General features: G+C 41.7%; 1 protein-coding gene across 6 annotated transcripts in view; it reads right to left on the reverse strand.

The window, feature by feature from the left end:
* The window catches only part of GRM7 (glutamate metabotropic receptor 7), a 935,735-nt gene that overhangs the window by 279,056 nt on the left and 633,274 nt on the right, over window positions 1-23,405 (reverse strand). For all 6 annotated transcript variants that reach the window (XR_011562970.1, XM_070776295.1, XM_070776293.1 and 3 more), the window contains exon 7: window positions 19,063-19,202. Coding sequence is in view for 5 of the 6 variants with exons in the window: in XM_070776295.1 (XP_070632396.1) it covers window positions 19,063-19,202 (140 nt within the window). In the remaining variant the exon portion in view is untranslated. The remainder of the gene's footprint in view (window positions 1-19,062; window positions 19,203-23,405) is intronic.

A 23,405-nucleotide genomic window follows, 5' to 3' on the forward strand; every position in this document is an offset into this window, starting at 1 on the left:
CTCACACCCTTTGCACCACTCTAATCTAGGTAACCATTCTGGACCCTAATAGACACAGTCCCATTTTAAAATGTGTCTCCTTTTCTAAATCCATTTTTAAATTTACATAAGTAAGTAGTTATTTGACCATTATATTAATTATGTGGGCCAGTGTTTCTCAAAGCATGGGCCACAGTTCATCTACCTCTGGATTATCTCCATCACTAAATGATGTTGCTTTTAGTGAGTCAGAATTTTGAAGGTGCTTGTGGCCTCTGGTAAACTCAATTTCAACATCCATCCCATTCATTCACTCCCAGCAGCATGTATGGCAATCTATCCACATGTATGGCAAAAATGGAAACTCTAAAACTCCCCTGGTGGTTCAATAGAAAAGAATCCACCTGCCATTGAAGGAGACATGGGTTCAGTCCCTCGTCGAGGAAGAGCCCACAGGCTGTGGAGCAACTAAGGTTGTGAGCGACAACTCCTGAGCCTGTGCTTTAAAGACTGTGCCCTGCAGCAAGAGAAACCAGAGCTATCAGAAGCCCCCACTCGTCACAACTACAAAAAGCCTGTGCACAGCAGCGAAGATCCAGCACGACCAAAATAACAATAATAACTGAAACTCTAAACTCCACATTTAACATCTCCTATACCCAACCAGCAATGAGTCTTCAACACTCACAGTGAATCACTACTTCCAGAGTGCAAGCAAGGGAAGAAAATAACATTGATGGACCATCATGTTGTGGGGTAGTTCTTTAGTTAACAATGCAACACATTGGTGAGTTGAATATTACTGGGCCAATTTCATACTTCGAAGCTCAATCTAAGAGTGGTTAAGTTGCTGTTAATACAGCTCTAAATCTAAAGCCCAGCTTAATGCCACTCACTGGGAGGTTTGTTTAGGTGTAACTGCTTTCTCTACTGGGTATGAAGAGGCAGGCCCTTCCATTTTCCATACCCGACTCTCTGATTTCTTTTTCTATTATGTGGCCTGAGATCTGTATTTTCACCAGCTGGAACTTGGGGGAGACATTGCAGGGGCAGAAGAAGAACCCAATTCTGCTACCTTGAGAGGCCTGGCTGAGCTGCCTGTTTAGTTTTCAATTCTGCCACCCAGGGAGGTATCTGGGCATGTTTACTAGCCTGTTACCCTCTGTGATGGATGATCCTATCTCCCCCACCCCTTCTGTGACTCCTCACAGTCCTGGCAATCACACTGTGCACACGAGAGACCTGAAGTAAATGCTCCTGACTAATGATGGCAATGGCACCCCACTCTAGTACTCTTGCCTGGAAAATCCCATGGACAGAGGAGCCTGGTAGGCTGCAGACCATGGGGTCATGAAGAGTCAGACACGACTGAGCAACTTCACTTTCACTTTTCCCTTTCATGCATCAGAGAAGGAAATGGCAACCCACTCCAGTGTTCTTGCCTGGAGAATCCCAGGGACGGGGGAGCCTGGTGGGCTGCCGTCTATGGGGTTGCACAGAGTCGGACACGACTGAAGTGACTTAGCAGCAATGATGGCCTCTGTGTATCACAAGCCCAGTAGCCACCACGTCATGAGAATGAAAGGGGCTGGTCCAAGTTCAGAGAAGTGCCAAGACCTTTATCCTAGAGGTCTGCTTATGGGGTCATACACATTTCCTGAGCAGCAAAAAAAGGGTAAGTTAAGAGTAAGTTAACATTTGTGTGAATCTAAAGCTCTTTTTCAACCAATTTTTGTTTTCCTCTTACTCACAGACAGACCATGTGCCAACAGTGGTTATGAGTGCAGACTATGAAACCAGAAGGCCTGGTGTGCATATCACCTTCATTAATCAGCTAGGCAACATTGACCAACAATGTAGTTGAAGATCTAGGACTCCTCATCTGTAAAATGGGGATGAAAATAGTACCTACCTAATAAATTATCCCTGAGAGTTAAGCGAGCGAGCACACAGCACAGTGTTCAGCATACAGTCGGTAATCAAAATGTCCCCTATATGACTAATTGTTATTAATCTCAGATCTCATGATCCTATGTGGTAGACATGGAGCTAGCTCCTTTGCACAGATTATCACAGAAACTCTACAAAGGAGGTAATTATAGAGGAGTTGCTTGTTATTGGCCCACATCATCAGTCCCTGGTAGACAGTCCTGGTACATGCTAACTGCTCTGCTAACGAGCTGACCCTGGCATTGCTTGTCACCTGCTTGATGGTGGTTTCTGGCCACGAGTGGCTGGAAATGCTGTGCAGACAGTGTCCATGGAGCATCCCTCAGCCTGCAAGGCACGGGAGTTTGCAAAGGAAGTCCTGCAGCTTCCTTGCTATGATTGTAAGAATGTTCCAGACACTCTCTGAGAGTCTCCAGTGAGCTTTGGCTCCAGGCACTCGCAATGGGAGCCTATCTGTGAACACACTCTGTCCGGCCCCTCTTCCTCACCTATCCTCTTGCAAGTTTACTGCCATCATCTCCTTAATGCTTCACCCAAACCCTTGTCTCATAATCTGCCTCTGGGGGAAGTAGCTCAGGACAGTATTGCTGTCCTCACTTTCCAGGTTGTATCCACTGAGGCCCAGAGAGGTTAACTGCCTTCCAGAGGCCATACTCTTTTCTCCTCCATGATGGAACTGTTCTCTGGTCCTGGGCATATGCCTTCAGTCATGGTTACAGCGCTCTGGGGATGCTAAGTCAAATAAGCTGGGAATTAGGGAAGATTCTGCAGAGAGAGTCATGTTGGATCCACACATGCAAGGACATATAGGAAATGACATGCCTGGAGGAGGCAGGTTGAGACAGGACTCACATGCAATCAGATACACAGGAATGATCTTGTGAGTTGTTAAAATACAAACATGCCCTCTCCCAAGTTGGTGAACAGCACCGCCCTCCTCCCTCCAGGGTCCCCCTTCCTCCAGGGCTTTGCTAGGTCTGCCCATGATCCAGCGGCTTAAGGGTTAACAGCAGTAAGCAGCTCCCAGGACTCCTGTCCAGCAAGGACTGGTGACTACTGGTCTACTTCACTCATTACTCAATATTTGCAGTCGATGTTCCTGGAAGAAGGAGGAGCATGGGCAAAGACATTTACTAGTTAAACCCCATGTTTCTTCCCCTCCTTTTCCTTTTCAAGGCCCCATTCATCTCACAGCTGAAAAATAAATGTCTGTGTGATACGTTGGCCAACATAAATTTTTAATGCCATGAGCAATTACCCAGTCAGAGCCTTCCCCGTAGCACGAGAGCTGATGAAGCACAGCCCAGTGCTTAGCTGTGAAGACTTCCACCTAAGATGGCAGAAACATATGGTGTTTCAACAGGTCAGTAACTCCCAGATTTCCCTCCAGTTGGCCTGCGAAAGACTAAGCCTGCAAATTCACGGTTACTGAAAGGCGCTATCAGTGTGAAGTTCGGTGATCTGAGCAAAGGAAAATGACTGCAAGGGAAGTACCAGCAGAACAGATAAACAACGGCGGCCAAGTTCACGTTGAGACTTGGACAGCCGCATTTTTCACGTTAATGAAGTCACCTTTCCTGACACTTTGAGCTTGCTCTTCTGGGGGAAGGAACGAGGGCTTGTGATTAAAGACCAACACTTCCTTTGGATGCAACAACTGGACATCAGAACCCCTTTCATGTCACACTGTAGCTTAGAAACTGATATGTACCGAAGTCTCCTGAATATATTCATATGTGATTTCACTTTTTAATTGGAAGATACAGACTTTGCAGGGAGAAAGGGAAATTAGCAATCCCATGAGAAACGGCTGCAAAATAGGAGTCAAAGATGTTTAAATTAAATTTCAGAAGGCATCTTTTAGAAAGAAACCCGGGATGACTCTTCTTTGTGTCGATCACAGTGAAGAGGAGGAGAACAGAAATAATGAAGATACACATCTCACAGAGAAACGATCAACACGCGCAGCAGGCTGATGGGGGCCCCAGAGCTATGGCCTCTGCAGAGGGTTTTTCATGCCTAAAGAAGTTATTTTACACAGCTCAGTCTATTATCTCTGGCCACATATACACGGGTGTCTTTTGAAAATAGCCACTTCGGATAGTAACTGGTCTCCACTGACTCATTCTGAAAGCCAGGTGGAATCAGGGAATTAAAGAGGCAAGATGTCTAAAGTATACCCCAGGGTTGGGAAGGATAGGGGAAGGGTAATTAACATTACCTGAGTCTCTGTCTATGGAAAAATTTCCTGTCCCCACTCAGCTGTCTCTTGGGGTGACATTGTGCTCTGAGGCTCTGGGAGCTGCATTTTTCAGGGCACCTTACTCTGTTGGGTGCATTTTATGAATAAACTTAGGCTCAAGGCACTTCAGCCTGCTCCAATATCCTTTCTCCCTATACTGCAACTGCAAAGTTCTCTGAAATGAAGCAAGTTGCTTCCAGAGAAAAGATCCAAGGTTGTATTATTTGACCATTGTGCAACTTAATTTGTAAGCATCAGTTCGGTGTCTAACATGTGCTGGGCACTGGGAGGGCCAGGACCTCTGAGAACGTCATGGAGGAGGTAAAAGAAATGAAGCTGCCATAGGGAGAGGGGAAGCCCCTCTTGCGAGGAAAAGGTAGAGAAAATGTTTGATGCAGGTCTTTCCAAGGAAGCCGGAATGTCCTCCCGGGCCAGTGTTCGGTTCAGCAGTGGATTATGGCATTTTGACAGATGTGACAAGATATAGAAAGGTCAGAGAGCATGTGACAGATTCGAGACACATTAGGGTGGGCTGTGTGACGGGAGCATGGAGGCTGGGGGAGACAAAGGCCACAGGGGGAGAAGGCAGGAGGTGAGAGGAAAGGGAGACAGGCGGGGATGTTACCACCAAGAAGAAACAAGGTCAATTCAGGTTTTAAGAAAAGCAGTAACAAATACAGTAGCAGTCCACACAAACATCAAGTTAGTAAAGAGTTTGGGTTATGTTATTGTATCAGTCATCATCCTAACCACTTTTCAGGCACTTGATTCTCAAAACAGTCCTATGGGATAGGTCCCTATGAGTCCCGTTTTACAGACAGGGCAAGTGAGGCAAATTAAGTGAAGTGAAGCAAGTTGAATGGTAGCACTAGAGAGTGCTGAAGCTTGGGCCTGACAAGGAGGCAGCCTGCTTCCCCAACCCTTGTGTTTTAACCCTGTGTCATATCACCTCTTCAGAGATGACCTGTGTCAGCAGATATCGTATCCGTTAACATTAACCTACTAAATTCCTCTCCATTTTTCAGAAAGGAAAATTAAGGCAGAGAAAGCAGGTATGAGTCTAGAAAGGTCACACAGAGAAGCCCTAGTATTTTCTGTTTACAAATAACCCTCTCAGCCACTTTAGCTCTACTTATCTCTAACGACAAATTTAAAGTTGAAAGAAAGAAAAGAAAGTGAAGTTGCTTAGTTTTGTCCGACTCTTTGCGACCCCATGGAGCCTACCAGGCTCCTCCATCCATGGAATTTTCTAGGCAAGAGTACTACAGTGGGTTGCCATTTCCTTCTCCAGGGGATCTTCCCAGCCTAGGGATAGAACCCGGGGTTCCTGCACTGCAGGCAGACGCTTTACTGTCTGAGCCACCAGGGAATCCCCTGGTGGAACTTCAAAATTTCAAGTCAGGACAAATTAAAAAAAAAAAAAAAAACCTACAACAGACAATCCCTAAATCCTGAATAGTCCATTATCAAAATGCTCATAATATTGGTTATTCCTAGTAAGATGCTTGATGGTGAAAATTTGCGAGGCTTTCAGGGAATCTTCAATGGTTTCACTATAAAATGCAAGCTAATGGCTACAAAGCAGATCAGTTAGTCTTCTGCAGACAGTCACATCAAGTGGGATGAACTCATTTGTGTAACAATAACAGTGATGAGAGAGAAGAGCTACTGGTTCCACCCCTTCTTGCCAGACTCCTGTTATTATAATCTGGCACTCTTGATTGAATCCTGTAAACTGTCATTTATAGTCAAGGTTATCTATACTTTTAATAGAAAAAAAATTAACTATCAGGAAATATACACACAAATCATGCAACTGACTATTTACCAACTTCGGTGCGAGCTAGCTTCTTGTTGGAGCATAAATGATTTCAGGGCAATTTCAAAGAACCACTTACCTTTCCCATGCATATCCATCACTGTGTTAAAGCTCGCTTCCATGGTGTGATTTCAAATGGAAGACATCATGTTCCCTGCTAAGATAAAGACCTTCGTGTCCCATTCAGTTACTGTGAAGGCTCTGTTATACTAATGCCACATGATAAATCAAGAATGCCTTTGTTATTTATGAGAAGTTTTGCCTTCTTGGTATTTTCTCACTGCATCTTTTCTGTCTTTCTTGCTCTCTGCTTGTTATTTCTTCCTCACTGTCATAGCTAAAAGGACTGTTCAGTAGGGAAATGAAAACACCCCCTACATCGATGAGTGGATGAATGTTTGTCAGGAGGTTGTAAGGAATGAACACTTATTGACCAAAGAGCTTGTCTGAATAGCGGGTGAGATGACTCCGAGACGTGAGACAAAGGGTGTGGTGAGACAACTACTTCTCCTAGGCTCCCCTTACCCCATTTTCCAAGGACAGAGATTTCTGTCTTGGAAATCTCTTTGGGCTCCAGAATCAATCAAATGAGAGAGGGTAAATTCTGGGGTCAGAAGTTCACTGAAGCCACTTTTATTCTTAACAATGGGAAACTGGCTGTGCAGCTGTGTAAAGACCAGCCAGATCCTGTTTCCAGGCATGGAAAACACACTCATGAATTTGTCCAATTGAAGGATGGGTGGGGGTGGGGTGGGGGGATGCTGCTCATTTAGATTTTAGGGGATTGTTTACTACTCTCAACTGAAGAATCTTTTGGAGAAGTTGTCTGTAGACAGGATCCTATCAAATTCACGACATTTAAAGATGGCATGAGCAAAACATCCCTAGGAATGGCAGGGCTCACCAGAGAAAACTGGGGGTGGGGGTCTTCCAGGTACAGTAACCAGAAAAATGAATTCTCTTAGACGAAGGCCCCTACTTAGGACAGACAATGTAACATAAACAGGAAGCCCGTAATAGCATCGATTACGGGGCTGGCTTGCTTAAGTAGCTGGAGTAGTTTAGGATGACATGTGCTCAGTGGTTGTGCTATTTTGGTTCTGAAGGGTAGGGGACAGTAGAAAAGGGAGAGAAGCTTCACTTTTCATTATGGCCCAAGACATTGGAACAAGAATGAACCTTGATGGTGGGGAAAAATGATGCCACCAAGTAGCCCACCACGAAGTGTCCCAGACCTCCATCGGGGATGGCTCTGAACGCAGATGGTTTATCAGAGACTAAAGGATTCTAACTCTGTCTACCTCCTCAGAACAGATTGCCTGCAACTACCCAGCTTAAAAGAATCAAGGAAAGTAAAACTGTCTATGCTAATGTGATTTTACAAACTAAGAAATTCTTATTCAGGAAGATAAAAGTTACAAATATGTATTTTTTAAGGTTTGTTTTAGGAATTCCCTGAAAATCCATCCATGTGCACAATATATCACTCCAAAAAAAAAAAAAATAAATAAATTTCCATCAGGATAAATAGCTCATTTTCAGGATCAATTATCACTCAATTGGGATATAGTCTCTCATCAAACAAGAGTTTATGCTAAAAGACTTGGTTTAAAACCCTCCTCGCTGGATCTAATACAAAACGAAAATATCTTGGACTTTGCCCAATTCTGATCAAACCTCTCCCACTGAAAGAAGTACCTTATTCCAGACCCCCAAATTTCAAAAGTATCTGCCCTTGACCTCCCTCTCCTGAGACTCTACCAAGACTCTTTGGAGATGGTGGCCCCCTTACTGAGTAAACTACAAACTCAACTTTGCATTATCAATAGACAACTTTGGTAGCCATGTCAGGGAGTCAGCAGTCAACAGCTTCCAAATTCCAGGCTATGATGTTCTACTGTTCCATGACCTTTAATACAGACCAAAGAAGGTCAGAACAAGGTATACATTCAAGAGTGGAATTTCTAGTTCATACAGCAATTTTATGTTTAACTGTTTCAGAAACTGCCAATCTATTCTCTTTCCCTGCATTTCTGCTTTGTCATTTAGAGAAATAATGCAATGGAAGCAAAATGCTCAGGATTGTAGAGGCTAAACTAGGACAAGGCTGGAGGTTTAGCTAAGCCTCCTATGGTGTTACTCTTTTGTTCCTCTTCAATCCTGACTCCTCACTTGAGAGGGATTATGTTTGCTTATCATTAATTTAGGGTTCTTAATTCAGGGTTCTTCTCTAGGCTTTTCTAGGTATGTGATTAGAACATTTATCAAACAGATTAGCTCAATTAGCTACTAAGTGTTAGTAGCTCAGTCATGTCCTACGCTTTGCAACCCTGTGGACTGTAGCACGCCGGACTCCTCTGACCATGGAATTTTCCAGGCAAGAATACTGGAGAGGGTTGCCATTCCCTTCTCCAAGAGGATCTTCCCAACCCAGGGATAGAATGCTGGTCTCCTGCATTGCAGACAGATTTTTTTTTTACCATCTGAGCCACCAAGGAAGTCAAGATAGATACTAAAGATGCTTAAGAAAATCTCATACAAATCTTATCTATTTATACAACTATGTTATCTATTTTAGATAGGCTTAACAATACATGTATAACATGGGGAATACCAGGCAACATTTTTAATAACTGTAATTGGAAAGTAAACTTTCACTGCACAAAAATATTTAATTAAAATATGACAATGATAGAGGCATATTGAATTAAAGAAAATAAAAATAAAAAATTAAAAGAATAATGAAAATGTGTTGCAAAGACCTGATTCACTGGAAAAGACTCCAATGCTGCAAAAGATTAAAGGCGAAAGGAGAAAGGGCAGCAGCGATGGCTGGATGGCATTACTGACTCAATAAACATGAATATGACCAAATTTTGGGAGACAGTGAGGGGCAGGGAAGCCTGGTGTGCTGCACTCCATGGGGGTCACAAAGAGCTGGACATGTCGTAGTGACTGAATGACAATATGGATTTTACAGATTTCACAGAAAAACAAATTTAGGTAGTAAAGAACAGTACTTAGGCAAAATAATCTGCCCCCTTTACCTTTCTCCCCAACAAAGATTTCCATATCTTAATTTCTTCATTTATCAATATGTTACAGCAAAAGAGACTTTGCACATGGAACAGATTACAGACTAAAAATAAGAAGATTATTCTGGATTATCTGAATGAGCCAAGGATAATCACAGTGGCCCTTGGAGTAGAGGAGGAAGGCAGAAGAGTCAGTGGGAGATACAACTATGGAGAGGAGGCAGGAAGCAGTGGAAGCATGAGAGGGCCTCAACCCACCACTGCCAGCTTGGAAGATGGAGAGATGGACACCAGCCAATGCACCAAGGTGGCCTCGAGAAGCCAGGGCCAACCCATGGCTGACATCAAAGAAACAGAGCTCTCAGTCCCACAACCAAAAGGAACTAAATACTGTCAAGGACCAGAATGAGCAGGACACATATTCTCTCCTACAGTATCCAGAAACAACTCTGTTGACACCTGGATATTAGCCCGGTGGGATCCCTATGGGACCTGTGACCCTCAGAACTACAAGAAAAGAAAGGTGTGCTGTTTTATGCAACCAAGTTTCTGGTAATTATTTACGGCAGCAAGAAATACAACAAGAAGTATGACCATGAATCCCATATGCTTACTTCTATCAGGAAGATTATAGCAATTCACTTTCAAAGTGTCCTTGTGAAGTAGCTCTTTTGCTTGGCTTGATTAGATTTTAAATAGACAAGGGGCTAGGGTTCAAGGATAGTGTATGCTTTGCTTTAGCCACAAGTGGCTGAGAACGTAGGACTCAAACTTGGGCTTTCTGATGCTATCCCACTTTATAAGACTATCTCACAGCATGTTGAAAACATTTCTAACCTAATCCCTACATTTCCTTTTTAACATCATCATGTCACCCTTGGATTTTTGGCTTCCCAGAGCAAATGGTTAGGCAGAGGGTACATAAGCTCATCTTTTCCCTTTTCTAATTTTGGATTGGCAATAGCAAGTGAGAATCCCTGTTATAACATCTGAGCTCTCTAAACTCATCCTTATTACTTCTTCTTTCAAATGTATTTTGCCTGAGCTCCAAACATAGTAAGTAATGAAATTCAACAATTTCCCCACAGAACATAGTTGTATATTAATAAACAAGAGTGATTTGCTGGAACGCCTACAATGCAAACAAGAAATAATGGGGGTTCAGGCTTCTGTAATGCACATGCTTATGAAAACATATTGATAATTATAAATACTATGCATCTTCTAGACATTCATAGACAGAATACAATTATGCACCATTGGTTACAAGAAGAAATGCTCACGACAAAGGGTGATCTTGGTTTCTTTCATTTTCGGTATATTTCAGAATTTGCACAAATACATGTCTCCAAACAAAAGCACTGTCTTCATTAAAGCAGTTCTCTTTAGAAGGCTGTACTTACTGACCATTTTTTTTTAAAAAGCTGTTACATTCTTATGGCTGTTTTGAGTCACTGACACTATTAGTATATTATTGAAGATTTTGAAAAACAATTCCTAGGGATCATTTATAAAAAGTCAACGATATCTGGAAACCAAATTAGTGGAAATAAGTTGAAATCTACATCTAGATTTAGTGAATGAAATGAGATACCTATGGGCATAAGGAAACAGGTGAGGGAGCAGAGATCGGGGAGGGGGGTCAGGCAATGGGGGAGAGTGGGGTCTGTGGAGACACAGAGAAGTGGGAAGCCTTTCCTGAGATCCAACTAGCTATTATAGCATCGAATAAAGGCACATTACTGCCTGATCTGATTTTGAAAAGAAAAGCCAAAAAGTTATTCTTGAAAAATTTCTTGATTCTTAAAATATGAGCAAGGCATTACATTTTTAAACGCTCCTGCTGTTTGTATTCAGTTTGGGATCTGTAGTCTCAGGCTGCACCTCAACTGGAAGCAGTACTTCTGGATTTGTACATGTCCTGTGTAAAATGCCACACATTCAGAGATATTGACACATGGAAATAACTCTTGGCCCTCCGGTCTCAGGGTAAATGCCGTTTTGTCAGAGAGGCCATTCTTGTCCTGGTTCACAGACCAAGGATCTGGGCCCAGCCATGACAGCCACGATCCTAAATCCTTTGCTGTTTTAACTCTTCCTCCAATGAGACATTAAAAACTAGATAGGTAGGCGGTGGATGGAATCAGTTTCAGTGGTGTGATTATCAATTCACTTTCACTAACACAAATGTAGCCATTCACACCCTGACACAATCCCTCAAGAACAGTTATCCCACCCTATGTTCTCAAATAGCCACAGGTAGGTTTCTAAAATGAAAAATCAATTGGAAAAAATTAAAACCAATTCTTATATTCCTTTTCATCGTTCCCCGCCCTGCTCCATCATTCAGAGACTGAAAGAATCTATCTCTGCAATGTGAACTGGCTTACAGACCACATATACAATTCTTAAGAAACCTGTCTGGTGAACCAAGGTCTTAAGTGGATCTCTAAATTGTACAGAATTGCTGACTGCAGTAGATTTCTGGATACATCTTCTCATCCATTCATGCAATAGGCACTGGGGATTCTAAATCAAAAAAGACACCCTTATTCCTAAGTAATTTATAATATAACCCAACTGTTTGTCTGCTCATCCACTCATCTATTTCATATAGAACAATCATTTTATAAGCATCTTACTAGGTGTAGGGGGATAAAGAAAACAAAATACAGTGGAGCACTAGAAACTGACACTTTCAACAGTTATGTGATAAACTAAGGATATTAAATTATTATTACTTTTGCTATTACAGCTAACATTTGTTAAATATTTACAATGTGCCAGGCACTGTTTTAAGTTGGTTACATATATTACTACATTTAATTCTAGCAATAACCTTATGAAACTGGTACTTCTGTAATCCTCTACAGCTCGTAACTGGTGAAGCGAAGACTCAGTTCCCATTTAATCACATCAGCTACAAAGCCTGTGGCCCTAGTTACTAATAACAAAACTATACATTATAAGATATGAGTCATTCATTATGATGATCAGTGGGGTAATTTCATAAAAGCAGTCTTTAAACTGAAGTTAAAGAAGTACTAGATTTTGACAACTTACATATTTTTCTCTTTGGCAACATTACTTTGATTATGGCTATCCATTACCCCATATCTCATGTAATACTTTGTAAATTATAAGCATGATTAGACTTCTAAAACATTTTTACTGCTGCAATTATGAAACAATAGAGTGATTAGGAGTTTTATAGGCAGTATAAGTAAGTATTGATTTGGGAAGAGATAATTTGATTAAACAGTGATTGCTGCAATCAACCATACTTTTTGTCTTTAAACGCCAGTGAAAGACAAAATTCTAACCAGAGTGAAAGATTCAAATATTTAACAAAATTACAACTTTTAAAATTAATTTTTAATCACCTTAGTTTAATGAAATTTTAAAAATTCAGCTTATTAAGTGTAGACTGACATTTTATTTACCCAAGTTTGGGTGTACTAAAACAAAAACTTTTTTTTTTTTTTAATTTTTGATTGCTGTAGTGAAATAGTTGCAAGTAGAAAAGTAAGACACTTAAGTTTCCTTCAGTTACTGATAAGGGAACAATCCAGAGAGCACTATAAATGCCTTCCAGGGCTTCAGTGGTAAAGAAACTGCCTGCCAATGCAGGGGACCTAAGAGACATAACAGATGCAGGTTTGATCACTGGGTTGGAAAGATCCCTTGGAGGAGGACATGACAACCCACTCCAGTACTCTTGCCTGGAGAATCCCATGGACAGAGGAGCCTGGCAGGATACAGTCCATTGAGTCACAAAGAGTTGGCGTGACTGAAGTGACTTAGCAAGCACGCAAAGGTTTCCTAGGGCTCAAAGCATGTTGCCTCCAGCCTAGGTGCTCTAAGCTCTGCCTCCTTTTCCTTGGAGCTCCTGCTCTGTGGCCTCCAAATGTCTGCCTATGGCTCCTGAGAGGCACATCCGCTTCCTCTAAGAGGTGGGGTCTCAGACTGGCTGACAGGCATCAAGTGGTTCATCCTAACTGGACAGTTTACTGCCCATCATCACTATGAACACGGGTGATGGGTTTAGGCTAAATCCAGTCTTGCCTCTGGATTTAGGAACTGTGCAAGGCAGACCACATGACTTAAGAGGACGCTTGGGTGCTCTTCCCAGAGGGAAGAAGTGTGGCTGCTTGTCGAAGAAAATCTCTACCATTAAGGAGATCATATTAATCTTACCACGGTTTTATATAGTAACAACAGTAACAAACACAAATGCTTGGTGAGTGCCAGGTAGTATGCTAGTAATTGTACAAAAAAATAATTAAAACACGGATTCTATCTTTTAGGAGATTTCAATCTCTAGTTAGAAGGTAAATTTAATAGCGAACAAATTTCTTAAAAAGCCCCTGACACACCTCAGAAGATTATAAAGGTGGACTACCCTGTAGAGTGACTGACGACTAAGGTGCCGGAAAAGGTTAAGTGATATTTACTCAGTCTTCCATTTAAGAGTGTGTGCAGTTAACTGTAGGAAGTTGCCTATTAAGGGTAGTTCCTTAAAAAAAAAAAAAAACAACAACAAAAAACTAACATTTTTGGATTTTAAAGGATTTCAGTTAATTAGAAAAATTTACATTGCAGGCATATCTAAATGTCCTACTAACTGCAAATAACTGAAAGATGACAGAAATTTTGTTTCTAATATGCAAAATAATTGTGGAGCTTAATCACATCATAAATGTATAGCTTTTATAACTCCCTACCTTTCATATTATGCCCTTATCCCCAACATACTTCCATCCTAGTTTCTACATAGTATTGCATTATTCATTCTCAAATACTTTTTTCATCTCCATCTTGGGAACTATGACTTATCCTTCAAATTCCAGTTCAAATATATGTCAGTGCCTTAAATCGGCGCATATCTAAACCCTGTAAATGTTGCAGTATGACCCAGGGAGCACAAGCCTAGTGCTCCATGACTACCTAGAGGGGTGGGATGGAGTGGGCGATGGGATGGAGGTTTAACATGGAGGGGAAATGCCTGTACCTATGGCTGATTCATGTTGACGTATGACAGAAGCCAACACAAAGTTGGAAAGTGATTATCCTTCAATTAAAATATATATATATAAAGTGGAAATAAATAAAATAAACCCTGACATGGAGTTTATCTATTACAGAGCCCTGACCCTATCCTGGGAATTCCAAGTGCAGGGACATGTCCCCTTGTTTCTCCCAACATCTCCAGTAGCTCCATCCTTCCTGATACCCTGTGGGTAAGCAATGGATATGTACTGCATTATTCCCTTGACTGTTTCTCTGCCAGGAATAACATTTTCCAGCATCTCTGCATGGTACCACACAAACCTGAGGCAAAAAGCAGAGTTCTTTCTGTAGGGGTGGCAAGTGGGAGAATGAATGGCTTTCTTCCTAATGACGTCCTTCTGATGAATTCTTGTTGGAGAAGGAACATTCAAATAGCAAACCCTGTGGTCATCTGTTGGCCCAAGAAGAAGCAGGGCCTAGAGCTATTACTCCAGCAGTGAGGACTCAGGGTGGCATTCTGTAATAGACTGGACGCTCTCAGACACCTAAATTCCAGAGGATCGGATACAGAATGCCAGGCAGTCTGGTCTATAACCCTGGGATCATGAGATTCTAAAACATTCACCTCCTAGCTAAGAAATGTATTTGCAATTACTGACCACAGAGAAAGCTCTCCTGAAAACTCCATTTCCTTGAGATGATCTCACTGGGGGCTGAAACAGTACTCTGTAGTCTTTCTAAATGATAAGCATACATGTTACTTAAAATACTTGTTTTATCTCATTGACAAGGAGCAAGAAAACCTACCAAACTAAGTTTGTGGAAAGTCCACTCTCACCAAACTTGGAGGTGAATCAGAATAATTAGAGCAGAAGTAACATCGGGAGCAGGATGGCCCTGGATGGACAGGACACGCACCATGGACAGACTGGCAGCTGCGGCCTGGGGCTCCAGGTGAGATGGGTGGAGTACCCTCTGGGGAGTGCATGCAAGTCTTTTCTTTGTGATTCCAATTAGATTTTACAGTATCTTAAGGAGTCTATAAAAGACATCAACAGGGTAACCTCTTTGCAAGGCCAGTTATCTCAGTGGTCACCCTCTGAATTAACTCAGCCTTTCAGGGGTCTAAAAACAGTCCTCCCCCTGGCTCAGCCATTCATAATTTTAAGGTGCATGCTATAGCAAGCATCAGTCACTGGGTTCAGCTGAGGAATTGTGGTCCTGTCTGCTCTTCCTACCATAACCTCTCAGCATGACAAGGAAGAATCAAAGCTGTTCCTATTTAGTGCTAAATCAAGCATATATGCCTGTCTAGCTTCCATAAACAAAAATAAAAATTCAAAGAATACAGCTTGTCCCAACTTTCCAGGCAAATGAGACAGACTCTTTTAAGTTGGGTGTTATTTGGAGTAGTTGGATTGGAACTGTGACACTTTCTATGAAGTTTTCAAGGCCTTGGGTTCTCTGCTATTACATTTTCTCTCTTTCTCTAATGCATTTCAAGGCCATTTATAGGTTAACAACTGCTTTTCTTTCTTTCTTTTTTTTTTTCTTTTTAATAACTATAGCCCCAAACTCTTTTCTGAGCTTCAGACTTAATATCCATTTCATTTTGGCCCTCATGGATTTGGAAAGACTCAATCAGGGTTCTCAATCTTTCCCTCCTGTTCCAAGCTGTCTCCCTACTCTCTTGTTAGAGCATCCACAGGGTTCCTTAAGCTATAAACCTGGGATTCACTCTTGATTATTTTCCTCCAATCCCAGTATTACTCTTCCTTTGCCTCCAGTACTAAATCCCAATTATGTTATTCTTCCTGTAAGAAATGCAATTATAGCTGTATATGCATATACATACTATATATATATATATATATAGTACACATATAAATGTTTCCACTCATTTCATTGTATCTCTGCTAGTACCACATTCTCTAAACCAGTGGTTCTCCAAGTACTATCAGCATAGCACAGGTACTCCTTCAAAAGACATATATTTGGGCCTCCTTGCACTCCCAGATGTCCTGAATCAGAATCCCTGGGAATGGGCCCAGCAGATGTGTTTCTACAAGCCCTCCAGATGGTTTCCATTGGATACTGAGGTGGAGAACTCCTTCACTAAGCCACCCTATTTTAGCTCGATAACTGCAGTGTAGTCTTCATTAGTCTTTCTACTCCCATGCTTGCCCCTTACTATTCATCACCTTCTCAGTAGACAAAGCAATATTTTATTCCTAATTCTGAGCCAGCCACTCCTTTGTTTAATATTTCTTCATGGTTTTTAAATGTACTCAGAATAGAATCTTTAAAATATTTATCATGGTCTACAAGGGATGGCTCTGGCTCTTACCTAATGCCCTAACTTCTCCTCTCATCCCTCCTTCCCATCCTCTCCCTTAGCTACACCATCACTGTGTCTACTTCTGACCTGCTCTGTGGATCACTCATTCTCTCCCCATCGTCTGCTCCTCATCTGCAAGGCCTCTCTTCACCTCCATCATTCTTTCTCCTGCCATGCCTCTTACCACACTTTGGAATTTTCATACTCCTATCTCTTGTTTACCATGTAATGCTATTCAAGATCTTCAATTATGTACAAACAAGAACTACGTTTGTCTTGATTTCCATTATGCACCCACTGCCTTGTACAATGCTTATTGCAGGACAGGTACTTAAAAATACAAAAAATAAAACAAAGACTTGTTGAATGGCTGATAAACACAATTCGTATTAAAATACAAACCAAAGAACAACCTTCCCATCAGCTCACTGGGACGGTGGACCTTGAGAGGGAAAGAACTGAACAGATACAAGCAGAACCAGGTGGGACAAGTTCAAAGGATGTAAATGGCCTATCATGGCTTGACCAACCCATCTCATGCACAATCCTCTCTTCTAAAAACCATAACCCAAGCTGTACCAGCCCCAAGACGTCCATTCTGTGTTTTATGGTCAAAAACCCATACTCTCAATCATTTCCAAAGTGCCTCCTAAGGTCTACACGAGGAAAGGCTAATGGCATCATTTCCAGGTTTGGAAGAGACATTAGAGGGACTTCCCTGGGACACAGCCTGTGATGGTTCATTTTATGTGTCAACCTGAATGGGCTATGGGTGCCCTGGTATGTGGTTACAGACAGCGAGGGTGTTCCTGGCTGAGATGCACATTTGAACTGTTAACTGATTCAAGCAGATTGTCCTCCCCAATGTGTGTGTGCCTTAAACAACCTGTTGAAGAGCTGAACAGAACTGAAAGCCTGAGCCTGAGAGAACCCTTTCTCTCTGCCTATCTTTGATCTGGGACATCAGTCTTCTGCTGCCTTTGGACTCAGACTGGATCTTAAGCCATTGAGTCTTCTGGATCTCTGGCTTGGCAACTGCACATCTTTGGACCTCTCAGCATTTATGATAAATGTGAGCCAATTTCTACAACATATCTATTTCTCTATCTATCTATCTACTTACCGGCCTATCCTATTGGTTGCTTCTCTGGAGAACTCATAGTAATACAGGGCTCGTAAGACAATCATGCATTGTATATATTACTATTTCAAAGTAGGTCTCTGGAACTAAGGAGCCCTACCTGATTCATAAGCCCAACCCAATGTATTTGTCCACAGCATCCCAGGTGAACATTGTATGTGAGCTCAAGGCCACATCAAGGGATCTGCTGTAGAACTTCTTGAAGTACAACCCCCTAGTCGACATATCTCAGAAAAAGAGGCCCTAGAGCATCCCTGCCACAGCCCTCAGGCTCCAGGACCCCAGCCACCAGGCTTAGGGCTGGACAGTTTACATCCTTTCTCAGGAGGGGAGAAAGAGGAGCTGTACTGGGCCCGGCCAAGGTAGAAGGATCCTGGCCCAAGTGTTCGTTACTCCTCAGGAAGACAAGCATATTCATTTAGACTAAATGTTAACTTCAAATAGGGCATTTTAAGAATTATTATAAGCACATTATTGAATGTTGAACCTGAAATAGTAAGAAATTAAAACACAAATAAATAAAAAAGGGGCTGAAGAGTTGTCAGTTAATACCTAGGCAGGCATCTTTCAAACTTCAGAAGAATATAAATGCTAACCAGATGAGGTCATCCCATGACTATGGGAGAACAAGACAAAGCAAGGCCACTCAGCCATCATGTGTGAAACTAGATACACAGGACACTCTGCAGCTACAAAAATATCTAGACATCTCCTTTTCCAGTTCACATGAGGTCTAACCATTCCTTTGTTAGTGACCATTCTTGCCCAGCTCTTATCCTCCCACCTCCTAGTTCAAAATCACCAAGACACCCAACCATTATATTGGTCTCTACTTCCTAAGAATGGCCCAACCCAAAACTGGTCCTTGCTTCCCAAAACCTCCTTAGAATTCCCAACTCAACAAATCTCATCTGAATTCCTCCACCCTGAAGAAGAGGAGTGATGGCAGGAGTTTGTTTTTCATGTAGTGAAGTAAAAAAACCTTACTGTGTTTGACTACAGGTGAGTTCCTGATGGGCTGTGCCTGGTGAACTCTGACATAACCTTGCACAAATAACTGGTTACTCACTCAAGGTCATGCTTTACAGAATGAAAGAGAGGTTATGGAAATTAACCAACACTGATATTACCCAGAGAACCTCAGTGTAAGTCAAAGTGACTCAGTAAAATGAATTAAAAGAAAAAAAAATCTACGAGCAAATAAAGGAAGAAAGGAAGGAAAATAATTTGAGCATGAGAAAGATCTCATGAAAGTATTGAAGTATTAGCTGGTACCTTGTTGGTTAAGCAACTTGAGCCTCAGTTTAGATGAGATGATGCACAGATTTGCCCAGTTCAGTCAGGCATGAACTCCACATGCATGCCCATCACCACCATCATCATCAATGCTCTCACTGTTGCATTATGATGGTTATCAGTCCCTACTGATGCTCTTAACAAGCTGCAAGTACACTTGCGGATACTCATAAACATATCTGCCTCATGGAGCATATTAAAAACCTGCTCACTCATTTCACAGGCAAAGGAAGAGGGGCCAGCAAAACTCACATTGAGCTGAAGTTCATCTGTCCACTGTCCAATCAGTCGGTAGCCGGGGTTGGTGGTGTTCGTGGTCTGATACTGGAAGATGTCGTAACGCCCAGGGGCATCCCCGTTCTTGTTAAACATGACTGGGGTGCCCGCACTACCTGGGGAAGACAAGACAGTGACAAATTTTATAGTTAAACAAGATTCCGTCAATCTCTTGTGCCCTGGGGAATAGTCTGAAGACCTAGTGATGAGCAAGGTAGCCTAGAGGTAGCCCTGTTGTTTAACAGGTTCCCCAGCATGCTCCCTGAAACTCCTGGACAAGTCATCACTATGCTCTGTGAATCAGTAGATAAGGTGGGAAGACAATTTGTTTCCTCCTTGGAACATCTCAATTCTTTAATGTCTTAAAGCATTTTATTCTACTTTGTCTTCTCTTGTAAGGAATAAAAATTAAATGCATTATTTTTCAGAGAAAATCTTAAGCTTTATTGTTGTTGTTACTATTATTATTTTAGTTTCTACCAAACGCTAAATTGTGCATAAAGAATCAAGACATAATAAATATATTTTTTAAATGAAATACAAGAGAAGTGAAAAACAAGCTCAAAAGTTCACTTAAATACATAGTTGAATACTGATTGCATTTAAAAGTATTTTTGGCTGATTATTTCTAATTGGCTTTAAACGATAAGCAGCTGAAATGCTTAGCAGTTTGCCTGGTGAATGCTTAACAAACAATGGATTCTTTCTCAATTTTCTATTTGGGTCTTATTTGAAATGTCTATCTTAAGACTGTAAACAATTAGATAGTGAAGCCAATTTCAAAAGACTAATGCATTGTTTTGAAAAAATATATAACTTAAAAGTTGGATATGAGTGAAAAGTTCCTTAATATTAACCATAGGGAACAAGAGGCAAATCACACACAAAGTATAAAAGATGTGAATTTTAGTTACCTTACCAACAGTTAAAGAAGAATCACCAGAAGTTTATAACTGAGCATTATTTCACTCATGATCTCTGAGAAATAGGAAAAATAATACTGGCTTCAGGGTATGTGACTTCAGGGTATGTCTGCTCTGCCTATAAGTTAATACATGATCTATATTTCCAACAGAAAACAGTGCTCTATTTCCTGCTGTTTACAAGGAAGTTCATAGATCAATTACAGGCTGAAACAGAATCACTGAGAACATTTTGCTATTTTTAGGGGGGGGGGCAAGTAAATCTTAGATAAAGAGATGAAACACTTTCGATAATTCTCATTAAAAATTTTAAGATGCTGATGGTGGCAGAGCTTTGCATATGGCTAGTAGTCATTAGCTTCTACAGAACTTGGGCCAACATGGTATTTGAATTAATGACATGGATGAAAGAACTAAGGCATGTTAACTGAAAAGGAGAGAGAATGCTTGATCCAGTAAGAAAGGATGTCTTCTTCAGGAAGGGCTTCCCAGGTGGCACAACGGTAAAGAATCCACCTGCCGATGAAGGAGATGCCGGAGACTCGGGTGCAATCTCCAAGTCGGGAAGATACCCTGGATTAGGAAATGGCAACCCACTCCAGTATTCCTGCCTGGAGGATCCCATGGACAGAGGAGCCTAGAAGACTATGTAGAGTCCATAGGATTGCAAAGAGTTGGACACAAATGAGCACACACACGTGTGTACACACACCTCAGGGAGCAAGCATGATGCTGAGAGTGATTCCACACAAACGATCAATCAACACAACAATGAAGTTTCAAAAAGGGTCCAGAAAGTAGGACAATATAGCCGGTGACAAGAGGAATACAGAACTGCAATCTGGGCCTGCCAGCTACCCCTGCTGGGAGAGACGGCCCAGCTTGTAGACAGGGTACAGAGGCAACTAAAAGGAACTCTACACTATCCGACAAGTGTCAGGCACAGACTTTTATGATGCTTCTGCCTATTACAAAAAAAAAAAAAAATCAGAGCTTGTGACAGGACGTATAATGGTCCCCCAGGCAGGTCCAAGTTCTAACCCCTAGAACCTGTGAATGTCACCATACCTGGCAATGACATCTTGTAGGTGTGATTACATGAAGGATCAGGAGATGGGAGGGATTAACCTAGATAATCTGGGTGGGCCCAGTCTAATCACAGTGGCCCTTTTAAGTAAAGCAGCAGGAGTCAAAAGAGAAAGGAGGTGAGAGGATGAGAACAAGAGGTTGGGAGGATGCAAGGAAGGACTCCTGAGTCCAGGAGAGCAGGTGGACTTCAGAAGTCAGAAAAACCGAGGGAGCAGATACTCAGAGCCTCTAAAAGGATCCAGCCCTGTCTTCACCATAACCGAAGCTCAGCGGGACCGGTATCAGACTTCCAAACTACAGAACTGTAAGGCAATAAACATGTGCCATTTAAGGTGTTAATACCAAATATATGTCTTGAGTTTGAGCACACTCTGGGAGATGGTGAAGGACAGGGAATCCTGGTGTGCTGCAGAACATGGGGTCGCAAAGAGTTGAACATGACTTAGAGACTGGACAACTGCAATCAAATATATGGTAGGTTTTAATGGTAGCAATAGGAAACCAATATATACCTGGAGGACACAGAACAATAAACTTCCTAACTTTACGGGTGAGGAAGGCTACTTTAGGTTCAGAGATGGCAAGTCACTTGCCCCAGGTCCACTGAGCTCATTGAACTAGAAGAGTACACAACAACTGGCCTTGGAATCCACCAGAAAGGCTGTAAATCCCAGGTCTAACACTTCCTATATGTGTGACTTGAATCAAGCTATTCATACTCCCTCTACTTCTTATTGTAAGTAATAACACCTTTGCCTACCAGGCTCCTCTGTCCATGGTATTCTCCAGGCAAGAATACTGGAATGGGTTGCCATCATTTCCTTCTCCAGGGGATCTTCCTAACCCAGGGATCGAACCCGGGTCTCCCACATTGGAGGCAGATGCTTTAACCTCTGAGCCACCAGGGAAGCCCTCAAGAGGTTAGAGAGAATTAAATGTAATAATGTGCACAAGGTGCTTAACCTTATGCCCTAAATGCTCAATAGATGGTCATTTTTTTAAAATAGCTTTCACTTTTATTATCATTTACTTTGCTGAAATGCATACAAACATGTGACTAATAATCTTTTGTGTGTGTATACATATATATTATATATATGTATGTGTGTATATATATATATATATATTTGGCTGCACTGGGTCTTAGCTGTGGCACGTGAGATCTTCTATGTTTGCTGTGGTATGTGGAATCTTCTAGTTGCAGCCCGTGGGATCTAGTTCCCTGACCAGGGATTGAACCTGGGCCCCCTGTATTGGGAGCATGGAGTCTTAGCCACTGGACCACCAGGGAAGTCCTCCCAGACTGATCACTTTTCCCAATGCATCAAAGTTGTCTCTTCTAACTGGCATTTAATTTAAATTTCTCCATTGGTGTACACATTGAAAAAAAAAAAAACAAAAAAAACTTCCAAACAGCAGGCTAGAATCCATTCTGGGAATGGGTGTTCATCTATGAGTAACACTGATTTGGTCCTAATAACTTGAATCAGTGGCTGAATCTGTGTGTGGCCAAGGGCTCCATTTCAATGTGTTTCTTCTCTGCTTCACCTAGACACTAGCCCCACAGTCCACAGAGACACCCCCCAAGCCCTCTCTGTGTAGGAAGCAATAGAAGTCTTATTATTTTTCAGAAAGACATTACTATTCAGATACAGCTGTTTTCTTTCACATTGGATACTAGGATTCATGTTGTGCTTTGCTATAATTCTGCAGCTTCTACTCATTAAATAATAGGATGGGAGCTTTTCAGAGTCTGTGAGAGGACAGGGCAAGAATATCAGAGGCCTGGGGCTCCAAAGGATCTCACCCTACCCAGTAAATATTCATGAAAAAGGTATAGACTGCCTCATCTCTCTCCCTCCTTACAATCCTTTTGAGGAGAAATGATTCTTATAGTGCCCTTTCCATACTCATTAAAGATCATTCTTAAAAACATATAAGGCAGAAGAGCTGAATATGTTGCCTAAGTGAGGTGTAATGCATGGTGTGACTCTGACCTTTTTGATGGATTCTACAATGCAACTGGCTTTTTTTTTTTTTTACAGTCCCCCCTCACCCTGCCCTTTCACACACAAAACTCCCTTTTAACATCACCCCTGAACTGTTTGAAAGAGAAAAAAGGGGATTTGTGTTCAATGAAATCTGTATCAAAAAAAAAAAAAAAAGGATCAAACAATTGCAGAGGAAATTTATTTGATTAATAAATTATCAAAGGACAAGTGATTCCCTGCAGAAATGTCTACAAGGTATCAAGGCCAGAAAAGAAGTGTCCTAAGGTAAAGGAAGCAGGGCCGCTTGATCAGGTGG

This window comes from Bos indicus, chromosome 22 (assembly GCF_029378745.1).
Source record: "Bos indicus isolate NIAB-ARS_2022 breed Sahiwal x Tharparkar chromosome 22, NIAB-ARS_B.indTharparkar_mat_pri_1.0, whole genome shotgun sequence".
NCBI lineage: Eukaryota > Metazoa > Chordata > Mammalia > Artiodactyla > Bovidae > Bos > Bos indicus.